General features: G+C 35.6%; 1 protein-coding gene, 1 long non-coding RNA gene and 1 other non-coding gene across 3 annotated transcripts; 1 reads left to right on the top strand and 2 right to left on the bottom strand.

Moving 5' to 3' along the window:
- Nucleotides 1-1,561: 1,561 nt before the first annotated feature.
- Nucleotides 1,562-6,704, top strand: LOC148957707 (uncharacterized). Its single transcript, XR_016145156.1, has 3 exons — nucleotides 1,562-1,781; nucleotides 2,439-4,962; nucleotides 6,318-6,704. It is a non-coding gene; the product is annotated as an uncharacterized LOC148957707 (long non-coding RNA).
- Nucleotides 6,705-6,986: 282 nt separating this feature from the next.
- Nucleotides 6,987-20,428, bottom strand: LOC148957706 (coiled-coil domain-containing protein 191-like). Its single transcript, XM_089114735.1, has 15 exons — nucleotides 20,131-20,428; nucleotides 18,841-18,888; nucleotides 18,230-18,338; nucleotides 17,326-17,523; nucleotides 16,801-16,967; nucleotides 16,409-16,632; nucleotides 15,510-15,684; nucleotides 14,971-15,161; nucleotides 14,204-14,468; nucleotides 13,216-13,729; nucleotides 12,198-12,280; nucleotides 9,812-9,913; nucleotides 9,255-9,551; nucleotides 8,635-8,789; nucleotides 6,987-7,737 (listed from the first exon to the last, which is right to left on the bottom strand). The coding sequence occupies exons 1-15, from the start codon at nucleotides 20,173-20,175 to the stop codon at nucleotides 7,605-7,607; spliced, it is 2,706 nt and encodes a 901-aa protein (XP_088970861.1). The 5' UTR covers nucleotides 20,176-20,428; the 3' UTR covers nucleotides 6,987-7,604.
- LOC135684985 (U5 spliceosomal RNA) lies at nucleotides 10,495-10,612 on the bottom strand. The gene has a single exon (XR_010515923.1). It is a non-coding gene; the product is annotated as a U5 spliceosomal RNA (small nuclear RNA).
- Nucleotides 20,429-23,224: the final 2,796 nt, after the last annotated feature.

Here is a 23,224-nt window from a genome sequence, read left to right as displayed (position 1 = left end):
GTTTATGCCCCCTCCTTTCAGATGAATGAAAATGATGAAACGCCAATTTTCAAAGTTGTTTGCCTCTTTTAAATAATCAGCATGTTTTTTTCTATCACCATATGGGATGACTCGGGATGGCCTGTTTTACGATACGGCTTCCAAAATTGCAAACATTGATACACATACTGAATCTTTTTTCTGAAACACCTAAATTTGTCACTTAAATATAAAATGTTAAGTTACCAAGATACGGTGTTCTTGGGATTGTCCTGAAGGTCTACAAAATAAGTTCATAAAAAGGCCTGTCGTATCATATCAAAATAGCAACACGAGGAACAGCAAGGGTCTCCATGTACAAAGACTGAAATTAGAACATACCAAAAGAAGTTTCTTGTACACAGGTCCAGAAGCTTGGAATAGTTTGCCACAACCTATTAGAGATACTAAATTCATCATTGTACGACTCAAACAAAAGCTTAAAATCATCTTTGATGTAACAGACACAAGGTGGACGAATCCATGGAAGATCAGTTTTTTAGAGCAATTCTATTGATTATCTTAACTTTTTATTGTAATTTACTATTATAGAGGAACTGGATGGATGTCGTGGATAAACATGATTGAATGAAAAAAATGAATGAAATGGGGTTTATTGAATGAAATGTGATCCTTTCTATCAAACCAGCGTTAACAAATTGGCTGGATCTCCCGCGGACAGACAACATCTCAAGAAGTGATCTGAGCCCCCTCCCCTCCAAAAGACTTGCAGTCTTCTAGCATAGAGGCTATGCCCTCCTAGTAGTTACTTCTGCTTGTAGAATTGACAGTCAGAAATATTATTTTTCTTGCACTAAGCAAAAAAAGATTGGTTACATACAAATTATGATCGTACTTTACGATTCTCAACCTCCAATATCAACAAGAGTAGTATACACCTTCATACATTTTCTTGGCTCTGATGTCTCTAAAATGGGGGTTCGGTAGAAGTCTATTTCAAGACTCCCGTTCAAAGGCAACCTTATCTAGAAGGAAAAAAAGCTCGGATAAAATATAAGGACAAACAACGAAAGTGGACTATTCCATTTTTTGATTGCTTTTGTATCAATCTAAAACTAACAAACATTGAGAAAAACGAAAAAGCTGACTTTCAAGTCCGCACAGTCAGCACGAGGCTATTGTCTTCGTTTTTACAAAAAACCGGGGTGTAATGGCTTTTTTGACGGACTTTTACTGCAACGAAATCTATTGCGTCAAATCACTGTTTACCTCTAGGCATAAACAAGACAGTACTATGCATTTTAAATGCGTGGAAAACAACAAAATCGCAGACAGATCGAAGCATTTCTTCGTCATTTCTTACAGTATAAATTGATGCAAAGAGGCTACAGTGACGTCAAAAGGAACGAGTGCTTTGATGGCAGATCCATTTGAAAGATTTAAAAGCGATCAGCATATATAGTTGTTGATGTGTATATTTGATATCCCTATTGAATATTACTTAGCGGTGAATATTAATAGCTTCTGACGTCATTTTTGTCATGAATACTGTGAAGATACAAAAGAATCCAACAAGGGCGTTGGTGGAATACGTATCCATGAAGTGGTAGGTTTAAGACAGGATTGACGTCAAATGTTGTAAACTTTTGGCTTTCTCTCAAACAGGAACTTTAAATAAATGTATAAAAGGGCATTTGTAAGCAAACTTCTCAGAACAAATATTTTGCAACAACTTCAGGCTGCAAGACCTTCTCCAAGAGACAAGCAAGTGCATTTCAGAGAAAAATCTTCGATCGTCTAAGGTAAATAGAGTTTGTTTTATTTTAGCATGAAATTTTAACATGTTGTATTTAACCATAGATCCAGGCAACCTTCATAACGGTTTTTGTTCTTTTTTTCATTCTTTCAAATTTTGTGCCAGTCATAGATTCCTGTAAGTGGCTGTAAAACTTTGCAACCTTGTCATACTAAAGTTGATTTGATTTCAGTTCATAATTAACAGTTGCATTGGTTCATTTGTGGTCAAGATCCCTAAAGCAACTTTAAGATGAATCAAGGGGTTCTTTCACCACGCTGTCGATTTTGAATGTCTCCAATTGATGCACCTTCGTTTTCTTATGATCGGAGCCTTCGAGCCTGTTTTAAGAACGCTAATTATCTACCATATCTGTCTCAGAATATTCATGGATATGGAAAATAAAGAAAACATATTTATTTGTCTATATAAGGCTATCTCTTCAAGAAATATCTGTTGTGCTAGTTGTAATTGCAATGAGATCGATGGATATTCATTGTCATCAGAAAAGAGGAGGATGGCATAGCAGGGCTATTTATCGTTACTTTTGCAGTTTTCCGAACTTCTGTAATTCCTTTAACCAGCATCGCTAATTCCACCATCTTCACAGATATACGAAAATTTTGTTAGGGATGTTGGACATTAACTTATCTCATTTTTGTAGAAAAACCCAAAAATGTCTATCATCCATATGGTCTTCGCTCTACTCTCATTGATTGCCTGTACCCACATGGTGAAAGCAAATTACAGAACATGCATGTGTGATATACGAACTGAAGACGAGGCCAATGCTCCAGTGTTGACGTCATGGTCAGACAGATTGAGATCGTGTGGCCTTTTCTGTGGTTTCCCTGGCGTTCATGTTTCATGCGACGAAGTTAAGAGCTGGTGCCCAAATAACTGCTTTTCAAAAGCCAAAGCTAAGATTCAAAGCAATGCCGAGTTAGACAACATGTGCAAGAGACACGGCAAAATGGTTTCCCCTCCAAATGGCATACACATGTTTGCATACAGCAAAGTGATGAACAACTGCGGGGCAGCCTGGAACCATCACAACCTCAATTCAAAATTGTGCTGTTTCGTTTTGCGCCCACAGAACAGATGGATTGGGTACAAATGCTAAATGACAAAGACTTGTTGTTCCTAGAATGATTTATCCTGCAAGACTGAAATGACTAAGAAACCACTCACTAGTTTAACATTGTTAGTACCCTAGGCAAAGATTGTTTTATATTCATATATTTACAAAAATTTTACATCCTATAAAGAGAAATCGTTTCCATTAGCACTTGATTTTGTTTTCTGTTTTGTTAGAGTCTTGATAACCGGAATATGTTTGACTTGAATATTCTGACTTCGGAAGCGATAAAGTGTTTGCATAGGGTCAATTGACGGCGGGGGAGGACTATTGGCTGCAGCAAAAGTCGATAAAGCAAAAAAGTTAATAACACAATATCTGAAGCACCAGATGTTTGTTCTACCGTCTATTTCAGATCTCAGATTAGAATTTGAAAGAAGCTCTCCAAGCCTTGCTTTTGAAAATGAAATTCTAGGCTTAAAATGAATTAAAATAGGCTTGTGAATTCCTCGTCGATTCAAGAAAGGTCTTTGAGCAAAATTTTATAGCAAATTGAGCTCTGGGAATATATATATTCAAAACATGGACAACGTGATTCTTCTGAAATCAACTTTAACGCACTGGCCGTGGGCAGGATATGCGGCTTCAAGATCTACCGTTAAAACTACACCTGATATATAGCACTGAAATGAAAGGAAAGGCGTGGCAACATTGGCCACATCCATTGCTCTCCCGATTCACAGGAGCTGGTGCCGCCGTTGAAGTGATGACGGTCAAATGTTTTTTTCTATCATCGAATGGGATGACTCGGGATGGCCCCTTTAGCAACACCCCAAAAAAAGATTTAGTTCCAAAATTCAAAATATTGATAGACATGCTGAATCTTTTTGTAATTTAAAACTAAACCTAATATATAGCACTGAAATGAGACAAAGACGTGACATCATTGGACACACCCATTCATTACTCTCCCAATTAACAGGAAGGAGTTGGTGCTGCTGTTGAAGTAATGATGGTTTTTTAAGTTTGGAACGGTCGATTAAGTTTTTAAGGGGAAAAATGGAGTCTGAACTGGCTGCGAAGGTATGTTGTAAAACCATACCCTTGTTGTAAAAAACAACCTTATGGTTGTTAAGGCTAACTAAAAGCTATGTAAGACAGCTTTTTCAATCTCAGCATTTTTGCTAATTATGTAACAGTGTTGTACGGTTCTGTTGTTGTACTTTGAAAACCCATTATCGGTCTAGCCAAGTGACATGCAAATCAGAGTATAATGAGGAACATAACGCAGTGCTGTGTGGTCACCAGCAAATATCTGCTCGAAAACTAATCGAATGCTCGAATTTGTATTCAATATCAATTATTGGGCACACTAACTTATTATTTCACCAAAACCATAAAACCCAGATCAAACATCGTATCTATGATGCACCAAGGGCTGCATAAAAGGAAGGGGAAGAAGGCCACAAGTCTCTCAAAATAAGAAGGCCTTTAAACTTAGTCGAAAGTTATGGTCGTTTTTATGATCATTCCAAGGCAAATATTGACGTCATCTACCACGTGACTTCCAGAAAATATCTTTTTGGGCCCATCTCGGAAAATCAATCAGTTACCGATATACAACCATATTTTGAAGTCAGATTTGGTATTAGGCACTTGCTTAGTTTGTCACAACAATATCCCTGTCTAACTCCTTTCCTTTACTAATTAAAAATCTTTGCAGTCTTTTTTACATGATTAATTTATCTATTATATGTTGACAAAAAATTTAGTCATCACATTGACTAGTACCTGACACTGTCAGTTTTTGTGGTATGTAAAAAATGTTGAGTATTTAATCGGCTGACTGACTAAATGATAATTCAAGGTCTAAAGGCAAGTGCACAGGTCTTACCAAGAGATCAATGAGTTGGAAACCGTCATGAATAAGGTAAATGGGGTCACCCGCATTTCGCGTGAAAGCAAGCCGTCAGAAGACTGGTAACCAGCCTGTGTTATCTCTTGAGCATGGCGCTTGATCAGTAGCCTAAGCATAAGAAACCAAATGCATGTTGATCCTAGGGTATTTGGGGAAAGGAGAAATCAAGGAGAGATTACTCACATATCATTGGTAGGTAACTTTATTGCTAGGATTCTATCTGATGACTAAGTGTAAATGGACAACATTTCAAAAGAATAACTGCAAGATAAAAATTGAATGAACAGCTGTAAACGTAGAGCATTTTATGACAAAAACTGGGTCAGAGTGGGCACCGATGTTGACGGCCATGAGGAAAACTGTCACATCCAAAATGCGCCTTATCTTATGTTGCAGAATATCAGAGAAAATCTGACTTTCTAAATCGATTAAGAGTTAGAACATTTTACAGAATGCAAACACCCAATGTGTTAGCACGTAACATACCAGGTTTCTACGCTGTTGTATCTTGCTTACATTGAAGTGATGTTTTGGTTACAGTGAAATATCGTCTTTAAACTAAGTTACGTTATCATGATGTGCAACAAACTTGAAAAAATCACTTTCTATGAAGATGGTCTGTGTATGTTCTTTTTGCGAAAGATTTTTCTGCTTTGATAAGTATATCGAAGAATGTGTCATGAGCAGATGGAAATTCTAAAGACTTTCAGTTTCTTTCGTCCCTTTTAATGAAAATCCTTTAGAATTACAAAATAGAAAAAGCTTTTTGGAATCAAGATATACCTTACATTAACTCTCCTATCTCATATTATTCATAATTTTTCTGTAACTAAAGTGCTCGAAATCCAATCATATCATTGTACTTTGACTCAATGAACCTCTTTAAAACCTGCGATTAATAGCTGTTTCTACTTAGCTATACAAATTAGACAAAAGATCAAGAGATTCTTAATCAAGAGATCAAGAGATTCTTAATCAAAAGATTCCTAATCAAGAGATCAAGAGACTCGTAATCATTTAACTAGGAAGCTTATCGAAGAAAATAAATTTTAAGCAAAGCTGCATCAAAATTTTCAGTGCTGTAGCTGTTACTGTTCCTAGGGAGCCCTTCCCCTCCAAAAAATATAAAAAAAGATACTTTGCTTCAAATGAACAATCCCCTTAGCTCATATTTTTTCAAACAATGGCGCCCCTCCCTCCCAAATAATTATATCTTTCCAATGGTACTGTACATTCAACCTTAATAAAAATGGGGCTAAAACGCTCTTAAAGATTATCTTAATACTTGTAACTTTAATTCAAATTGTCCCTTTTTCTTTTATAAGAAAAGACAGGCAAAACTTCTTAGAAAGAACTAGGTTTGGCTATCGCCCCTTTGTTTATTTGTTCATTGTGAATGTATAACGCCAATAACAAACACTGGCAAGAGTCACTTAAAAATTGGAAACAACAAAATCCATAGAGAGTCAAAGAAGGCACTGGGTAGATATTTTCCATTCTCAGATTGTGCAATGACTTATACACAATTTTTATCTTCTGCCTCATAGAGAAAATGGGTATTGGAGGCATAGTGACTATCGCAATGGTATGCATTGTCTGTTGTACATGGTTCCTTTGTGTATGGTCTCACGAATTAAACAGGAAGTACAAAGAGGAATAAGAAAAATATCCAAAGAGCCATCGACAGTCTGGCAAAATATTTATCTACCAAAGACTTGATATGAATGAAAGGCAGCTTGAAATCCATGCTCATGGGTGCTTTGTATACCAAACACTAGTGAAAGTGCAATATGGCGAACGTTTTCCATTAATGTTAAAGCTAGAATTTCATCTTGCTATAGATAGTTTAATGCTTGATAATACGAAGTGAAATCAGAAGATACAGCCTTACAATCATACAATCAATCAGAAGATACAGTCATTCAATCCTACAATCAACAGTTCTTGGGAAATTGAAACAAAATTTAATTGCAAAAAATTGTTGTGGTTAATAGTTGGATTAAACTCTTAATACACAGAAGGCTTTGGTTATTATATAGATAATTCGTTGTAGAATAGATATGATTTTATGTGATGACATTTTTTAATTGACTTCCTCTCTTCTGTCAATCCTGCAAGTATTGTGTTCCTCATTACAATTGATACCTGGGAATGATATCAGATCTAGAACAACAGTTTTTTGAGACTGCAGCTGTCAGTAAGAAAATACTTTCTTGACTCTCATTCTTAACTTAAACATATCATACAGACAGGGTAAAGTATGAGCCAATTAAGCCAAAATATTTGTAATGCCGTGCTCATAAAATATATTTTTCAATAAGGAGAGATTTCCTTCCTTTCTGACTGGCTGAACAATTATTTTGAACTTGCGGTAAGATCTTCAACAGTCTTCAAAGTTCAACTCTGTTAATTTATTTCCAGAAGATTCTACAGTACGCAAATTTTAAACAAGGCTGAATTGTTTTTTTTGCTTTGTAATGATTATTATGCATGCTGTCAATAATAAAAGCTAAAATGATAGAATAGAGGGCAGACATAAATCATTGCAAGTATAAAGAGGAATAACTCCGTCTATATTTGGAAAATTCAAACATGCATTGTGCGTCCTTTACATCAACAAAACACCAAACCTTTTACTTGTGAAACTTTGTTACTTGTCCAAATTTTCTTAACAGTTAATATTGATATTAAAACAAACAGAAAACAGAAATAAAAGGAGGACAAAAAGATCTGACAATATGTTGTATAGAGCAAAAACACTTTTTGAATTGTCATTCACAAAACATCATGTACAAGAATAGAAAACAACTTTAGGAATTTCAACATGCTACCTGTTACGTCGAAAAATCTGGCAGCCATGCCTTGACTTTCTTACGAAGTTCATCTTTTCTTTTCTGTCGTTTTCTCTCTTCCTTTAGATCTTCAACAAACGCTTTCCATTGACTCAATGCAGATTTTAAAAGACGCCTAAGGAGATAGATAAAGGTCAATCACAGGTAATCTCGGCATTAATAAAATATATATTAAATATTAACAAAGATAATAAAATTTGACAATGAGCTGCTAGCTTCACAAGATTCAGTTTTGATCTTGAGTTGGGACTATGAATAGGGGAGACAAAACCGGAACAAGAAGAAGGGAACCTGATCATTTTGCCAAGAGCATAGTCTGACTATATGTGGCTCATTCGTAAATAGAACAGAACATCAGATTCAACAAAGTAGGGTTACCGAGGGTGGTTACCACCTCTCAGCCGAATAAGGCGACTGAAAGGCAACGTTATTTGGAACAGGATGGTGATATGGAACTGAATGGGGTACAGTTTTAGGCTCAAAAATGAGGCTTGCCATTATCTTTGGCTCTCGTTTCCATGATCACACCCATTTTGTTCACCGGTCACCACAACTGCCCATTAGTTCAGACACTGAAACTGAGCAGGCCATAGTGGATAACATGAATCAGGTGAGGTAGATATAATGTGTAGACAGTTGCCCGCAGGTTGCAGGACTGATTGTGTCCAATCATTGTATCTTAGGGCCTGGGAAAGATTTGGTTGTATAACTTACTAAACCTCATTTTGTTAGTAATACGGTTGGTGATGATAAATTCTAGCCAAAATTTGGCTAGTTGTATGCATGTCTCATATTTATTTCAACTTTCTTTCCAAGTTTCACGGTATACTAATACTAATTGAAAAATATACATACTTTAGCATACGACACTTTTAAGAAGTAAGAAAAGAGTCCAAATTGGGAGCAACTCACTACACTTGATAATTTGCCGTTCTATTGAGCATAACTTCCAAAAAATATTCCAAACACATCCTGGTCATTACCAAACAAAAGCAAAACTGTTTTTGCTTACTTTTCATCATGTTGTTCTGCCTTTTCTTCATTCGACCAATAGGCCAATCTTTCATTTGTGACGTAATATTGCCATGTTTGAAAGTATTTCTTCACGACTGCAGACATGAAATGCCTTTTTGCCACATCTTCGAGAATATCGTAATGCTTTCCGTACTGAAACACGAATGATTGCGAAGGACAATGAGATAAATAAACGAGATTTGCAAGGTGTCCCAGCATAATATTGGAGAAACGAGACTTACAGTTAAAGTATGAGCCGCTGACTAAGAAAATCAATTTTTGAAATGTTATTTAGAAGAACGAAAAGTAGAAAAAAGGAAGGACAGTTTCTCACACTTAAATCGTTTTTTATTTTGCAAGTTACTATAGCTTTTGTGATATTCACATGTTATTTTTCAGAAGAATCGATGCATTTAATAACAAGATATAATTTCTGAGTTCACATTATTCATCTCAAATTCTGTGGTGTAATTGACATAATGGTGCTAAGGTTGGAGGTACAAATCAGGGGCCTAGAACATATACTTCCAGACTCATTTCCCTTGCACTGAACTTGCAATATGTGAAACCAAACCATTGCTAAATGATAAAAGGAAGTGAAAGACACATGTTTCGAACCTTTTTCCAGGCTTTAAAGCTCCTTCGCAGCAGAATAACTCGAAAACATTCATCTGCATATAAAATTTTCTCTCGCTTGCTTTCAAGTGTAAAATTTCTCCAGACTTGAATATAGTTTCTAAAAACTGTTCGTGCATAATACTTTTCTGCTATTTGTACATTGAGTTTGTTTATTTCTACCAATCTTTTCCAAGGTTCCAATCCAAACCGTTTAAGCAAAATACAACAGTAATTTGCATCCGCCTTCTCACAAGCGATTTTGTACTCCTGCTGTCTTTGCTGTTTCTCTTGCTCACGCTGTTTGTGACATAAAAAAGAAAACCAAATCATTTTACAAATTGTACAAACTGAAGCCAGTCCCCTAAGCCCAAAAAGTGCCCTGAGGCTAGCCTCAGATCAAGCTCGGGGCGAATCCAACAAAAGATATCTATTTTTCCTTCCATCTAGTCTTTTCCGACCGAGCCTGATCTCAGAGAGAGCTGGAGACATACATATCACTTGGATCGAAAACATTGTGTGAAAGGCTCAAATGTGCGAGAATAAACTATAGAACATACCTCTTTCTTTTCCCTCTCTTGTTCTTTTATTTGTCGAACTTTTTCTTTTTTCATTTCAATTTCAGCAAGCATTAATTTTTCTTGCTCTTTTTTGAGTAGTTCCTGAAAATGGATAAATATAGTATTAACAACACCCAACTGACCTCATAACAGATAACTGGTTTATTCTCAAATTCTTTGAAATGATTTTCATTAGTTGACGACTTGTTTGGATAGGAAATTGTCTTAGAAATAGGCTTGGAGGCTGTTGGGAAAGTGTTCTTCTTCTGGAGGCTGTTGGGAAAGAGAAACTTCTAAGGATGTTTTATTTCTACCAAATACCGGCCCGACATAATTGATAGTTTCAAAAGCAAGAAAACGAATGACGTTGTAGGACAGCCATTCCAAATTCTGCAACTTTGAAAATTTCTACAGAATAACCCCTACCAAAAGGCGGTTTTGATAAATCCTTTCCAGCGATACCTCTTCAAACAGAGGGGTGCTATACTTGCGATGCACTTTATAGAACATACTGCCTAGTATTTGATTCACCCTAAAAGAGTATGCATTTTGAGGAATAGTTTGGGATATTTGTTCTTGAGCAGACTTTCGAGAAATGGCAAACTATTACAACTGGCCTCACTATCATTTCTTTTCAGGGGATAGTAGTAGGTTATTCGCAATTTTTATTTGTACGGTTTGGGTGCCCCGCCAAAGGCAGGGCGACAAAAAATTACTATAGGCTCATCAATTTGCCCTCCTCCACGGAAATCTTTAGTAAAAGGCGAAAGATTTGTGCGGTTTGAAGGAAGACCAGAGCGTGATATACAAAAGAACGGGCGAGCCCGATATAAAAAGCTGCCAGGTGAAGCAGTTGGGAGAGTGGTTCGCGCATGCGCAAAGTTGATACTCATTTGAGGAGACATTTTTGAGTAATTCGTTTAACGTAAATCCTCAAATCAGCCCCCTGGGGGCTGGTTTATCTTTGGTATTTTTGGATAGGGGGCTATTCGAGGGAGGGGTTATACGATGGGGGGCTTATAAAATTTAGACATTTAGAAGACATTATTGAAAGACCTCACATATTTTAGTAGGAATTTCTATATTAACATCTTATTAATTATTACCAAAAGTATGAATTTTTGTGGTAACTAAATAAAACACCAAAGGCAACCTCAACTGGCAACAATTAACAAATTGAGAGGGACCAATTCGAGGATTTACGGCAAATATGTTACTGTCGTTTCTATTGTGTCATTAGAATACTGATAAACCAAGCTTGCAAAGTCAAAATTTCAAGAAACGCCCCAATATAATGCTAATAATTTACTAGGGTCAACACAAACTTTGTCTCTCGTTCCCACATTGTTTAACCAAGCGGCCCACCGCGAGGGGGCAAGGGAGATGATTGCCCCTGGGCCCGTAAGCAAAGGGGGACCCGCTGGTAATTTAACTGTCTCAATTTAAAATATGACTCTTAATGACATGGTAATTAAAAATCTGTACTGGAAAAGCTGAAAAAATGCTTTACAAAAATAAAATGTAAGTAGATTTAAAATATTATACGAAAAGTGAATCCATTTTAAACGCATTTTAAGTATATTTCTTTGGGTAGGAAGGGGCTTAAGCATTGGGCCTGCTCCTGGGCCCGGTGTGGCTCTCGGGCGGCCACGCGTGTAACACAATATTAACTTTGATCTTAACAAGAAATTTAAATATTTTATCGATTTGATTTATAAAGAATAAAAGACGTTGGAATATAAACAAGGAATATAAACAACACGCTTGATTCTTGTGATGAAATAGCGTGTGTATAACATGACAGTATGATAAAATATTCAGTTCTTAATAATGCATTCGCTCTTTCTTTTTGTTCTTGATGCACTTCCTTACGCTGCAACGTATACACCTTGCGGTTCCTTAATACACGAAGCTCGAAAATAGTAAACAGGAGGTCTGAAATCGGGATGTCATGGGTGGATTTTTTTTCGAAACATTACTAACTAAAGGGAGACACTTATATTGGAATATAAATCTAGTTAATTTTTTGGTTTCTTTTATTAATTTTTATTATCGCATCTCGTACTATTGTGTTAATTTTCATCGATTTGTAATTTGTATTATTCCGGCTGATTATTGTACATCCAATCCTCGCACTGATGACGCATGCGCGACAAAACTAATAATGAACAAAGAGGCCAGGGGTGACCCGTCTGGTTATTTCTATCTAATAGTTGTATTAGACTACTGTAAATATGATTAGTTAAAGGAAATGTTACTGGTGCTGGAGGGGCCATTACCCCATAGTTAGTATGTTAAGAAATGCCAAAGCTTTAAGAGAATTAAATTATCTTTTGTTAGCAGAATACAACTCCACCGGCTCAAACTTAACTTCATCAACACTTACAAGTTTTTCCTGCTCCTGTCGTTTTCTTCTTTCTTCGAATATTGCTTTTTTCTCCGCTCGCAGTTTAGCTCTCTCCTCCATCGCTGGTAAAGATACAGAAAATTGGCTCTCAGTATTTTAAGATTTATCCAGTTGACGTAATTATCATGCGGGCATATCAATAGCTACATATCTTCAAGGTAACCTATATATCTTAGACATTGTATACCCCCAGCAAGCAGAAGCACCAGCTTTGTACAATCATCATCATCGTTACATTTACATTTAACAACCCTTTTGGGTCATACAAATGTCTGCCCAGTCAACTACAACATTAAAATTTACTGAGGTGATTTCGACATAGGTTGTAAAAGGTATCCGAATCAAGCATCATATTCTAGGACAAAATTTGAGAAGAACATATTGTTCACATAATTGTTTCATCGATGTGCAACGTTTCTGCTCAGCCTACACAAACTATACCTTCAAATGCATTTCTTCTACTTTTCTTTCTCGAAATACACTCATTTCTTAGGCTCAAGAAAAATGGTTAACGTTGGGTATTCGGGAAACTTCAATACTTATTGTTTCTGAAGGGTTTCTTAATTATGATGTCATTGAACTTAACATTGGGGGCTCTTTATTAAAATTTTCATGAATGGAAAAAATTATTTATGGATGGTTTCGAGGCAGCTTAAAGCGGGCCTCATCAATTTCTCTATTGTTTACGAATGCTCGATGCATATGTGTCAAGATTCGCTACTGTTCTAGTGCGATATATAGACGAGGGAAGTGAACTTTTATGCTCTGCACCTAAAGATTAATACCAACCAACCAGACTGACTTTCACAAAACTTTGGAGATCTGTGCTTGTTTCAAAACGCCAATGTTTCTTAATTAATCTTCTTTGAGTACTGACGTTTTTTAACTTTTCTGATTGTCCAATACTCGTTTCTTAAATCGTGTTTCTTAAAAAAATGAGAATAACATAAAAACGTTGTTTTGATGAGAAAAAACATGAGAGGAGGATTCCACTTACGTAACAAAACTGGTTTGGTTGCAGCTTTCTCAGATTTGACTGTGGATTTTCTGGAAAGCAATTCCTCCTTACATCTCTTTGACTCTCTCTCGTCACTTAACATGGCGCTAACGACCGATTCGGAATCCACTTCGTCAAGATTCAATCCAGTTTCTGCCTTTTCGTTAAAGGGCTCGGATTTAAGAACGCTTCTGTTATTGCTACTCGCACCTCTTATTCGGTGAGAGTGTACAAGTGACGGATTGCTAATTAAGTTTGATCTCCCCTTTTCAGACACCGGTAATCTTGGCTCCGCTGATAAAGGAAGAAGTTTCTTTTCGTCAGATTCTACCCTGGTGCTTTCCGATTTATCTGATTCAGTCCTAAATGCGTTTAACTGCTCATGTCTGTTACTCTTATTCTCTGAAAACTTTTTAGGGTCCTTTTTGGTAAACGTCATTGATAATGGCCTATTTCTGGGTTTACGGCTTGAAGAAGGCTTTCGTTTTTTATCTTCATTTTCGAATATCTCGTCCTGAAAAGAGATAAAGAACCTACTGAAAAGATAAGAAGAGCAAATTGATACAGACACCAATAAGTATACCTCTAGTAAAGAAAATAAACACTTTTAAATAAATTTCAAAAATATGCAGAAAAAGGGAACAATAACACTTCTATCGGAGGAGATGCACATTTTCAAGTCTATTTATGAGTGTTAAAAAATATCAAACTGTACATCGACATTTCAGTACACTCATTGTCGAGCCTTAGAAGACACACCCTGCAACTGTTAATACATTGAAAATTTTTGACAAAAAAGAATTTTGATAACTAAACACATCTCATTTCAAGAGTCTCTTTATATCGTATTACAAAAATTTACTCGCGTTACAAGCTGAACAAGTTTTTTCTGCAAACCTCTTTGAAAGTAATCGGGGTAAAGCTATGTATTTGTCTATTCATGCGAGCTAATAAAGGCAGAATTTATAAGGCAAAATAATTTTCTTACTATTTTTCCGTTGATGTCTGCAGATCTACCTGTGTCTTGGGGCCCACTTGTATCAGCTTCCTGCTTGTTCACTCCACTTTCACTATTCCCCCAGAGTTTTCCACTAGCAGCTGCTTCCAGGAATGTCGCCATTTTCAAAGCTCTCTCTTGCTGCTCTCTTTTGATTTCCTCTAAGCGATACTGCTCCTTGGCCCACGAACGCCAACTGATAAAACATTTCCGCATCAATTTCAGCTTAGCATGACCAATTGCCATTTGCTCTTTTCTAAAAAATGAAGTAAACACAATGAACGAGGGCAAGAATACAGTGAAAAATCCTTCATGAAGTTGTTTTACGTTGGGCAAAAAGACTGCACATGATTTTCAAAAACTATTTATTAATTTCCTGACGTTTACAAACACATCACATCTTATGTAGCATTGTATGTAATTTTTTGCAATGTAGAATAAAATGATACTGTATGTAGAGGGATTTTGAAATATAAAACTGAACTGAACTAAACAGTGAATAATTTTACAAAGCGAACATTAAACAAAGAATTTCACTATAATTGATACTAAATAAAACGTCAAAAACAATTTGAAACGGATAAGTTTCTGATAGTGTAGGTATCAAATCATTTTGACTCAAAAACTTTAATCATGTATTTGTACCCAAAAAGATGACTTCCATTATATGAGAAATTTATATATATTCATGATAGTAAATTATCATCAACTTTTTCACTTATGGTCATGGAAAGTTTCAATTAAAGTGACAGCCCAACCTGTATCTGATCTTTAGAGCCATTGCAATATCCTCGGCTTCTTTACACGACTTCAAATGATTTACGTATGCTCTCCATGCATTCCATGCTCGTAGCTTGCATTTCCAGTCACACATGGCGCGAGCCTTTCCAACCTTCATACGATTATCAACAACAAGACCATACCAGGCCGAGAAAACCTTATGCAAGAGCTGAAAATAAAACGAGACTTATAAAGTAGTTTATAATATATTATCTTAACAAGATAGCATAGATATAATTTTTTCAAAGAAGCATTGTAGCTCGAGTTTCAAACAGGAAAGGTCCTCAAATGAAAACTGTGAAAAGGTCCTCAAATAGTGCATTCTGCCAAAACCCGATTAGGTTCTTCAAGTTATACAAGAATACACAACCCACAGGTCATCATTCAGAAGAAAATAAATTATTTGCATCGATTTCAAGTTTGTAACTTAACAATCTTTTTGCAATTATTCCAATGCATTTCACACCACATATGAGATTAGAGCAAAAAAGTTTTATTCAATAAAAATTATTCGTACCCTCAGGCTTCCAGCGGCTTCCCGTAAAGATTTCTCTTCCATTTCAACCAAGACGCGCCTCCTCATCTTCTCTTCAGCCATCATTCTTCTCTCCTCTTCTTCCTTTTTAAGAACTTCCTTTTGTCTCAACTCAAAACGTACTTGCTCTTCAGCTTCTTTCAAAGCCCTTTGTCGCCTAAGATAATAAAGTTTCCAAAAACCATAAAAACGTAGCAGTTTAACATTACATGAATATAATAATACATTTCAAATAAGATTTTCCAATATTTTATTGCATGTTTCACAGCTAATGCCAACAAAACTTCTTTTGTAGCAGTATGTACACGTTGTAAGAGGAAATCACTTGAAACAATCTAAGAATATATTTATATCTTGTAAATAAAGCAAGTAAGACTATTGGTTATCTGGCGAAGTGATCTGGTTCGATGATACGCGATATTCCGGAAAATTGTTGAACATCATTGCCTCTAGAAGCGTCCCCATTTAAGAAAGTTTACTCACATTAAAGACTTGCCCCAGTTTAATTTCAGCAGATAAAAAGTAGGCAGGAGAAAACAAATTGTATATTAGACAAAATTGTGTATGTATATTAACGATGTTGAATATCTTTCTGCTTTCCGAAATTTGATACAAACTACAACACATGATAGAACTATATAAGAATGTTTGGACAAACTGTGAAAAGACAAATATATTTAACTGGCTAAAACATTTAACTGGCTGACACACCGTTAAAATACTTTAATTTAACTAACTAACTATATTATACAACAGTTACACATACGTTGAGCCTTAAATCCAATGGTTTAAACTTACTGACATCCTTAGTAAGAGCTCCCTACATTCATAGGGTGCTCCTGATATTTATCTAAACCAACAATTAAGACGACGCTCCATACCTCTCCTGTTCTTCTTTAGTTTTTAGTCTTTCCTCTTCCATTTCTTTGCGAATAGCTGCCATCTGCCTTTGAATGGCCGCTTCTTCTTTCTGCTGCTTCATTTTTCTTGCTTTTTCTTCTTCCTGGATCTTTTTTCGAGCCAAAACTTCCGCATCTCTCTTCATCATCTTTTCCCGCTGTATATTGTGTATCTTTTCTTTTCTCGCTTTGTTTCTTTCTTTCACCTGTTAGAATGTTTCTAATGTTTATTTAATAAAAAAGAGTGATTAAAACAAATATTAAAATGAAGACACTGCAAAATTTATTGCAAATATTAATGCAAAAATTCCATCCCCTCAAACCAAAGTGTCTTCATGGTATATGAGCTTTCCTTAATCTAAATTCATACTCACTAATTGATGCCTCTGTTCCATTTTGGGTCTTGGGTCTTTGAACTTTTTCGTCACTTTCTCCATTCCAAGATCTGACATCACTGTCTCTTCAACATTTGTATTACTCATAAATTTTCTGAACATCTTCTGAGCTTCTTCTTCATAGTCAATGGAAATATCATCATAATCTAGACAAGAAAAGTCAGAAAATGTGGATGCTAAGAACTAACAGTTCGCTTTCAATACATTATCAAATCGAATTATGCTTTTTTATTCCAAATAGAAAACTACACATATTTGTAACTTGTGTTTCCAGCTTGTAGATATAGAATTACTCACTCAACCAGCTAAATACTTAATGCATTAAAAATCCTACTGCATTTCAAAAACTATGCCACAAAACGTTTCAGGTAGATGCATCAGTCTTAAAAGATCGTACACAATACAAAGTGCTGATCTCTTGGTATTCTACCAAATCTCCCAAACAATTCTCAGACTATTTTGCAATGAATTAATTCTAAAAATGATAGTAAAAAGCAAAATTACCATCATTATTGTAGGAATTCTGAGTCAGGATATGTCCATCTTCAGATAATCCGTATGTTTCTATACCATCATTGTTATCTGTTAACGCTGGTATCATTGGCTTTGCTTTAGAAGACCAATTTTCATCCTTGAATTCAAGCTCAAGGTTCAACTCTGATAAATGCTGACCTTGCATCCATTTATCCACAAGCTCTTGAGCTATTTTTAAAAAAATGCTTCTTAAGAATCTCTACTCAATTTTTTTCTAAATACTCAAGTGACAATCAAAATAAATCTATGATATGAAAAAATATTTCAGTCTCAACAGTCCCGAAAAAACATTTAAGAAAGCTCAAGATGACATTATTTCTGTTTGCAAAAATGCAGCATGACTAAATTTGAATATCAACACCTTTGTCATAATTTGGACATAGGCCTATATGCTGTAATGAAGGCATTGCAAACATTTCAATAAAAAATTAAATGGAATAATGGAAAAGTTAGACGGAATAAGCAAAAAATAATAGAAAAAACAGAATTGGCAAAGGAGCATCCCTACTAAAACTACCCCACATTCCAACACCCCCTTCCCCTTGGCACCACCACTGCCAGGGTGAACCTTGTCAGAACTAAAAATACTGTTAAAATATCAATCTATAAAAGATCTGTCTATTAAACACTTCTATTTAATATATTCATAACAGGATCAAATAGATTGTACCCTTAGCAGGTGCAGTTTCTTACAACAGCTGTTCCTTTTGAACAAAAAGGTAAAATTGGAAGAACAAGACATAAAGCTATCCTTTATTGAAACTTGTAGATATAAATTTAACCTCATCAGGTTAAAGGCTTCGATAGAAATTTTTACTTGAAAGAAAGTAAGTCCTTTATTTTTTGGGTCTTTCTAAGGAGCTTGCTGATATACCTTCATAAATAGCTTGATCATCTGGTTGCATGACAGCTATCTCTTCAATGCCTGGGATTGCATTTCCATATGCTTCTATGGAGGCACCATCTGATGCTGCTTGAACTCTCTAGAATACAAAGAGATCTACTTAAGAAATTTTATCAACTTTCTATTTATGCTAATACCCTGATTAAATGCAGACCTGGGATAAATATGTACTTTGTCTCCAAATATTTATATTATTTAGCAATGATTATTTCTTAACTTTTTCACAAGCTTTGCCAACTCTGACATAAGTGTTTGTTTATTAAACATTCTCAAAGTTACTGTTACTGAAATGAAGCCATGATTAGCTGGTCCAAAACAGAGAATTTATTTTGATATTAACTATAAATGTAAAATAAATATCTTAAAATTTTAAAAACCCATTGCTATGTTTAAAAGTCTCACAAATGATATCATACGTATGATAACTATTAGCTGTAAATTTGCAAAATTTCAATACCATAGAGTTGAAAAAGTTTGTTTTTTCAAAAGCACAAACATTTCAATAGAGCTACATGTGGAGTTGTAGAGTTACTTATATATTTATATGTATATGCTTATAATCTGATAAATGAGTAGCAAACCTTTATCCATGCTTGCACACCAGATTCTTCTTGTTTCCTATCAATACCCTTCAAAATATCAATAAAAAATAGCAAATTAAGCTAGTAGGCATAAAAGCTTAATTAAGTAGGCATAAAAATTTTTCCTACTTTCAGTCTTTGCCCCTGCTAAGAAATCATTTGGGTCATAGGAAAATTTACCAATACCAGTACACTCTTTGTTTAAAGAACAATGTGAAAAGAATACAAGCCTCAAAATTGGTCAAGTTAAGAACAAATTAAGAACAAACTGTGGCTCAGTTACTGTAATGTAATTTGGCACAATGTTTCATCTTAAAAACGAGGAGATTTTTGCCAGAAAGAGGTGCTTTTTGGTGAATTTTAAACTTTTCCAGCAAAAGATATCTCATTCACATTGCTGGCAAACAAGGCCTAAATACCTCCCTAGAGCAAAATAGTTAGCAAATGCACTGCTTACACCTTAATTATTAAAGAAGATATCAAAAACAGTCCAGCCACAGATTTTTGTAAAAATTAAGAACAGCAAGCCTAAAATTAAATTCATTGGTTCTTTTGAAACAATCTTGACATGCGAATCAGGAAAATAGATGTAGGCTGCTGAGAACCAAATCAATATCTAATAAACTTCAAAACAAAACATATGGATATATTGTTGAGCTATGCCCACCTGTAATATTTTCAAATTTCCCAACAAATTTGCAGAGAAAAAGCATGTGTCTCTTGGCACACATTCTACTACAAGAATTACGCAAAACTCACATATTTTTACATAAATAACTTTTGTAAATGTGAACAGAATTAGATGAAAATTTGCAAAACATCATGAAAAACCTACCACAGATATTTTTTTAGGTTTTTGAATCTCAAACATTCTGGGGGTGAAGTTTTTTGACCCCAATACTGAAGCCTTACAAGCAAATAAAAACGTCCTGTTTTACTCAAAAATTGTCTGCTTTTTTAGACCAAATCATCGAAAATTGAAGTAGAAGAATATCTAGATTACTATTTGCATGCTTGTTATAATGCAATTGCGTTGACAAACAATTTGTCTGAGCGACTTTTAGCTTTGATGATTCTAAATATGAGAGAGTACCATGGTGTTTGGCTAATTGTGAATTTGTACATAAATTGCGTGAAACGTTTGAGCAGTTGATTATCGGTATTAAGAAAAAGGTTCAGGAAATTCTAATCAAAAGAAAACAAGCAACAAACGATTTGGTCATTCTAACAAATACGTGCATGGAACAACAAGCACTCCGTCCTTACAAAACCATAATTTTATTTACTTACCGAAGACGATCCTTTATTCCATTTGAATAAATTGTTCTTTGCCATAACAGTATCTGCACTTTTAAGTATAACTAAAAACGGTTTACACTTTGGCCGAAACAAATTAAGCGCACTGAAACTTTGTTTTTGCCAACAGCCGCCATTTGCAAGCCTCTCTTTGCTTTCCTTCAAGCCTCGTGTTGCAGAGAACAGCGACAGACCAATGATCGCTTATATATCATTGTGTCTGTCTGTGTGTGTCATTCCCAGAACCAAAAACAAAACATCTCCTGTAAATGTCAGCATTGCTGTAAATTTCGTAATTTGATCTTATCGAATTTAAAACATTCAGTAATAATTTATCAGTTGCCCTATGACTCTCTGGGCATCTAGCAGAAGCTCTTAACTAAACTAAAAGAAAGATAAAGAGCCGAATAAAGCTTTTTTGTTGTACTGTCCAGACAAAACATGAGATAGTAACTCCGTTTACAAGAGATAAATGAGTATGTTTCTATTCAGGTTTTGTAGCTACTTTTTGTTGTGTTGCTGCTTCGAAATGTCATTGTTGATTGTGTATATTATCGTCTGTCTGTTTGTGATTTCTGCGTCATGGCGTATACACATGTTCAAAATTTTGGCCATTTCCTCGCTACACTTGCATGGCTAAGATACCTGGGGTTTGCAGGAGTTTGCACTGATTGCAACAACAAAATTTCCTATAAAAAAATATGATTATAAATGTGCAGTATTGAAAATTTCTTAAAAATGTGCAGTATTGAATATTTCTTAAAATAGGCCCTGGCTCTTTCCTTGGACCGTCAAATATCCCTTAATAGTTAAGTTACCCTGGGTGCCAGAGCCTCAGAGAGTCAAAGGGTGAAGAACGGGGGACTCTTTCGCAATTACTTCCCCCGTTCTTCATCCTTTTGACTCTTTGAGGCTCTGGCACACAGGGTATAGCTAAGTCTGCTCCAGGAGTGATAAAGGATAAAATTTTTAAACGTCCTGTGACAGGCTATTTGATTTTGCATTTCAACTAAGAACTCAAAGGCATCTTGATTTTGTATTTGAAGCGCTAAAACTCCTGCGCTTTATACTAAAAAGAAATTTTGTCCAACTTTATTCAAAAGTCGTGTGTCTAGTGACAAACGGGGCTTTTTATCCCCTGACTAATGACCAGCCGTACCCCCCCCCCTTCTTCTTGTTTGGAACTTGGCAGAAACACCTCAAACCTGGAATTCTACAGAAAGAGCCTGGAAAATATGAAACTCCTACAAGTATTAATGGAAGATTAAGCCGTATGTTTTGAAAATAACTTATTAAAGTATTCCAATCTTTCCTCAAACTTAAATAGTTTTCGTTACTGAATAATATCTGTGTTTTTTCTTAAGAGATTCTTTGTCTTTTTTACCATATCTTTCTCATACAGAAGGAGCCCATCAATCTGTAAAATTATCAATTTGCACAAACGGGTGGCATGAGGATCCCTTAGAGCCCAATTTTTCCAAATGATGTTGTCAGATATCTTTTGAAAAGTCAATAGTTTTATAAGCACATGTTCAATGCCTGACCATAATTACGCATAATTGTACGGGCATCATACTAGGCTAGTAGGAGCTAAAGCCCCTCTTTATTTTTTCAAAGAAACGCTTTAAAACTTTCAAAAATTCATAAATTACCGTTTGATGAGAATGAAGTCAATATTTTGCTAAATTTCAGAAGATTGCGTTCAATCGAAAAGAATCTCGTCTCCTACGCTGGAAAGAGAAGTTGCTTTCTCTGTAAAATCTTAGAAGATAGTGTCGCGCTAACTGAAAAATGGCTTTAGGCTTTGGGCTTTAGTCTAACTTTCAAAATCTGCAAACCACTGTACATCATTTGACACCTAAATATTTTGCCACCCTTTCAGAGTTTCAAATACAGTCAATTTGACTGAGAATGTTCTTCCCAAAGCAAATTGTGAAAAGAAAAAACATTAAACTTCGACCTTTTTCTGAATTTCCAAATAGCGTGATTTAAAATATTTTTCCGGGGACAACAGGGATGGCACCACCAGGGGTGCTTGGCGGGGGGGGGGTGGGGGGCAGAAGCCCCCCAAAAAATTCATTGAGCCCCTCCGTCGGCACTTCAATTTTTGAAAAATTTTAAGCAGTGTCGGCACTTTCATAGGATCCACTTCGTGATTTTTCATTTTCTTTTCATTGTTTGATTTTTTTCAGTTTTTGAAGCTTTAAGATCAATAAGCCTGTTTGAATAAACACAGTCATACATTGGATTCATGGGTGTGCATTGCGATATTGTAAATGAGACATGGGACCACAACCGATATTGTAAATGAGACATGGGACCACAGACATGGGACAAGCAACGATAATCGGCTTAACAGGTCAAGATATTTTCAGACCTCAAATAGTAGTTTTAATAGAGAGGTTATGGAAACTTCCGTTTACATATAATTTTTTGCATTTTTAAAACTTCTGCTAGTTTCAAACATGGTTATAATTGTGTGCCTTTAAAGTTCCGCTCTAGAAAGTTGAGAAATCGGAAAATGGTTTCATCCAGAAAACGTTTACCAAAACCTTAAAGTCTAGTAAAAAGCACAAGCTGTGCGAAATGATGCAGAAAAAATTGGCGCCTTTTTCAATTCGCAACCTTATTCCGCATGCGCAGTAGCAACCTTATCCCACATGCGGGCTGACTCGGCCCGGGCTGACTCGGCCCGGGCAAAGGCCCAGCAAAATCATCCCAGATCAACCTCGGCTTTGTGTTCGCACTACAGAAAATATTTCTTTGGTTCACTCTACCCCCTACTCAGGCTGAAACAAGGTTCGATATTATAGTCTAGACAAGGCATTTGACATTCATGACAGGGTCATACATGAAATCACCTATAATTTAAAGATTTTTAGGCCCCCTGGCCCTCTGTGTCACCATCTCTCTGAACCCCTCTATCATATTGCCAATGACGTCATTTCTCACACTCCCCACCTCCAGCCCTTCGCTATACATTCATTTGAAGAGTAACAAAGCCAAAAAGCATAATTTCCTTTTTATCAAAAAATTTGGAGATCTAAAGTTGCGAAAATTATATTTTTAAAAAGTTGCGAACATTAAA

This window comes from Rhopilema esculentum, chromosome 21 (assembly GCF_057945365.1).
Source record: "Rhopilema esculentum isolate cy_ngs chromosome 21, ASM5794536v1, whole genome shotgun sequence".
Taxonomy (NCBI): domain Eukaryota; kingdom Metazoa; phylum Cnidaria; class Scyphozoa; order Rhizostomeae; family Rhizostomatidae; genus Rhopilema; species Rhopilema esculentum.
This window is presented reverse-complemented; position numbering and strand designations above follow the sequence as displayed.

What these genes read in the sequence shown, in the direction of transcription:
- LOC148957706 (XM_089114735.1), bottom strand. Translation starts at nt 20,175, where the DNA reads ATGGCAAAGAACAATTTATTCAAATGGAATAAAGGATCGTCTTCG. An exon ending in CAGACATCAACGGAAAAATA is followed by an intron (nt 13,730 to 14,203) that starts GTAAGAAAATTA and finishes ATCTCTTTTCAG; the next exon opens with GACGAGATATTCGAAAATGA. An exon ending in AAGAGAGGGAAAAGAAAGAG is followed by an intron (nt 9,552 to 9,811) that starts GTATGTTCTATA and finishes TGTCACAAACAG; the next exon opens with CGTGAGCAAGAGAAACAGCA.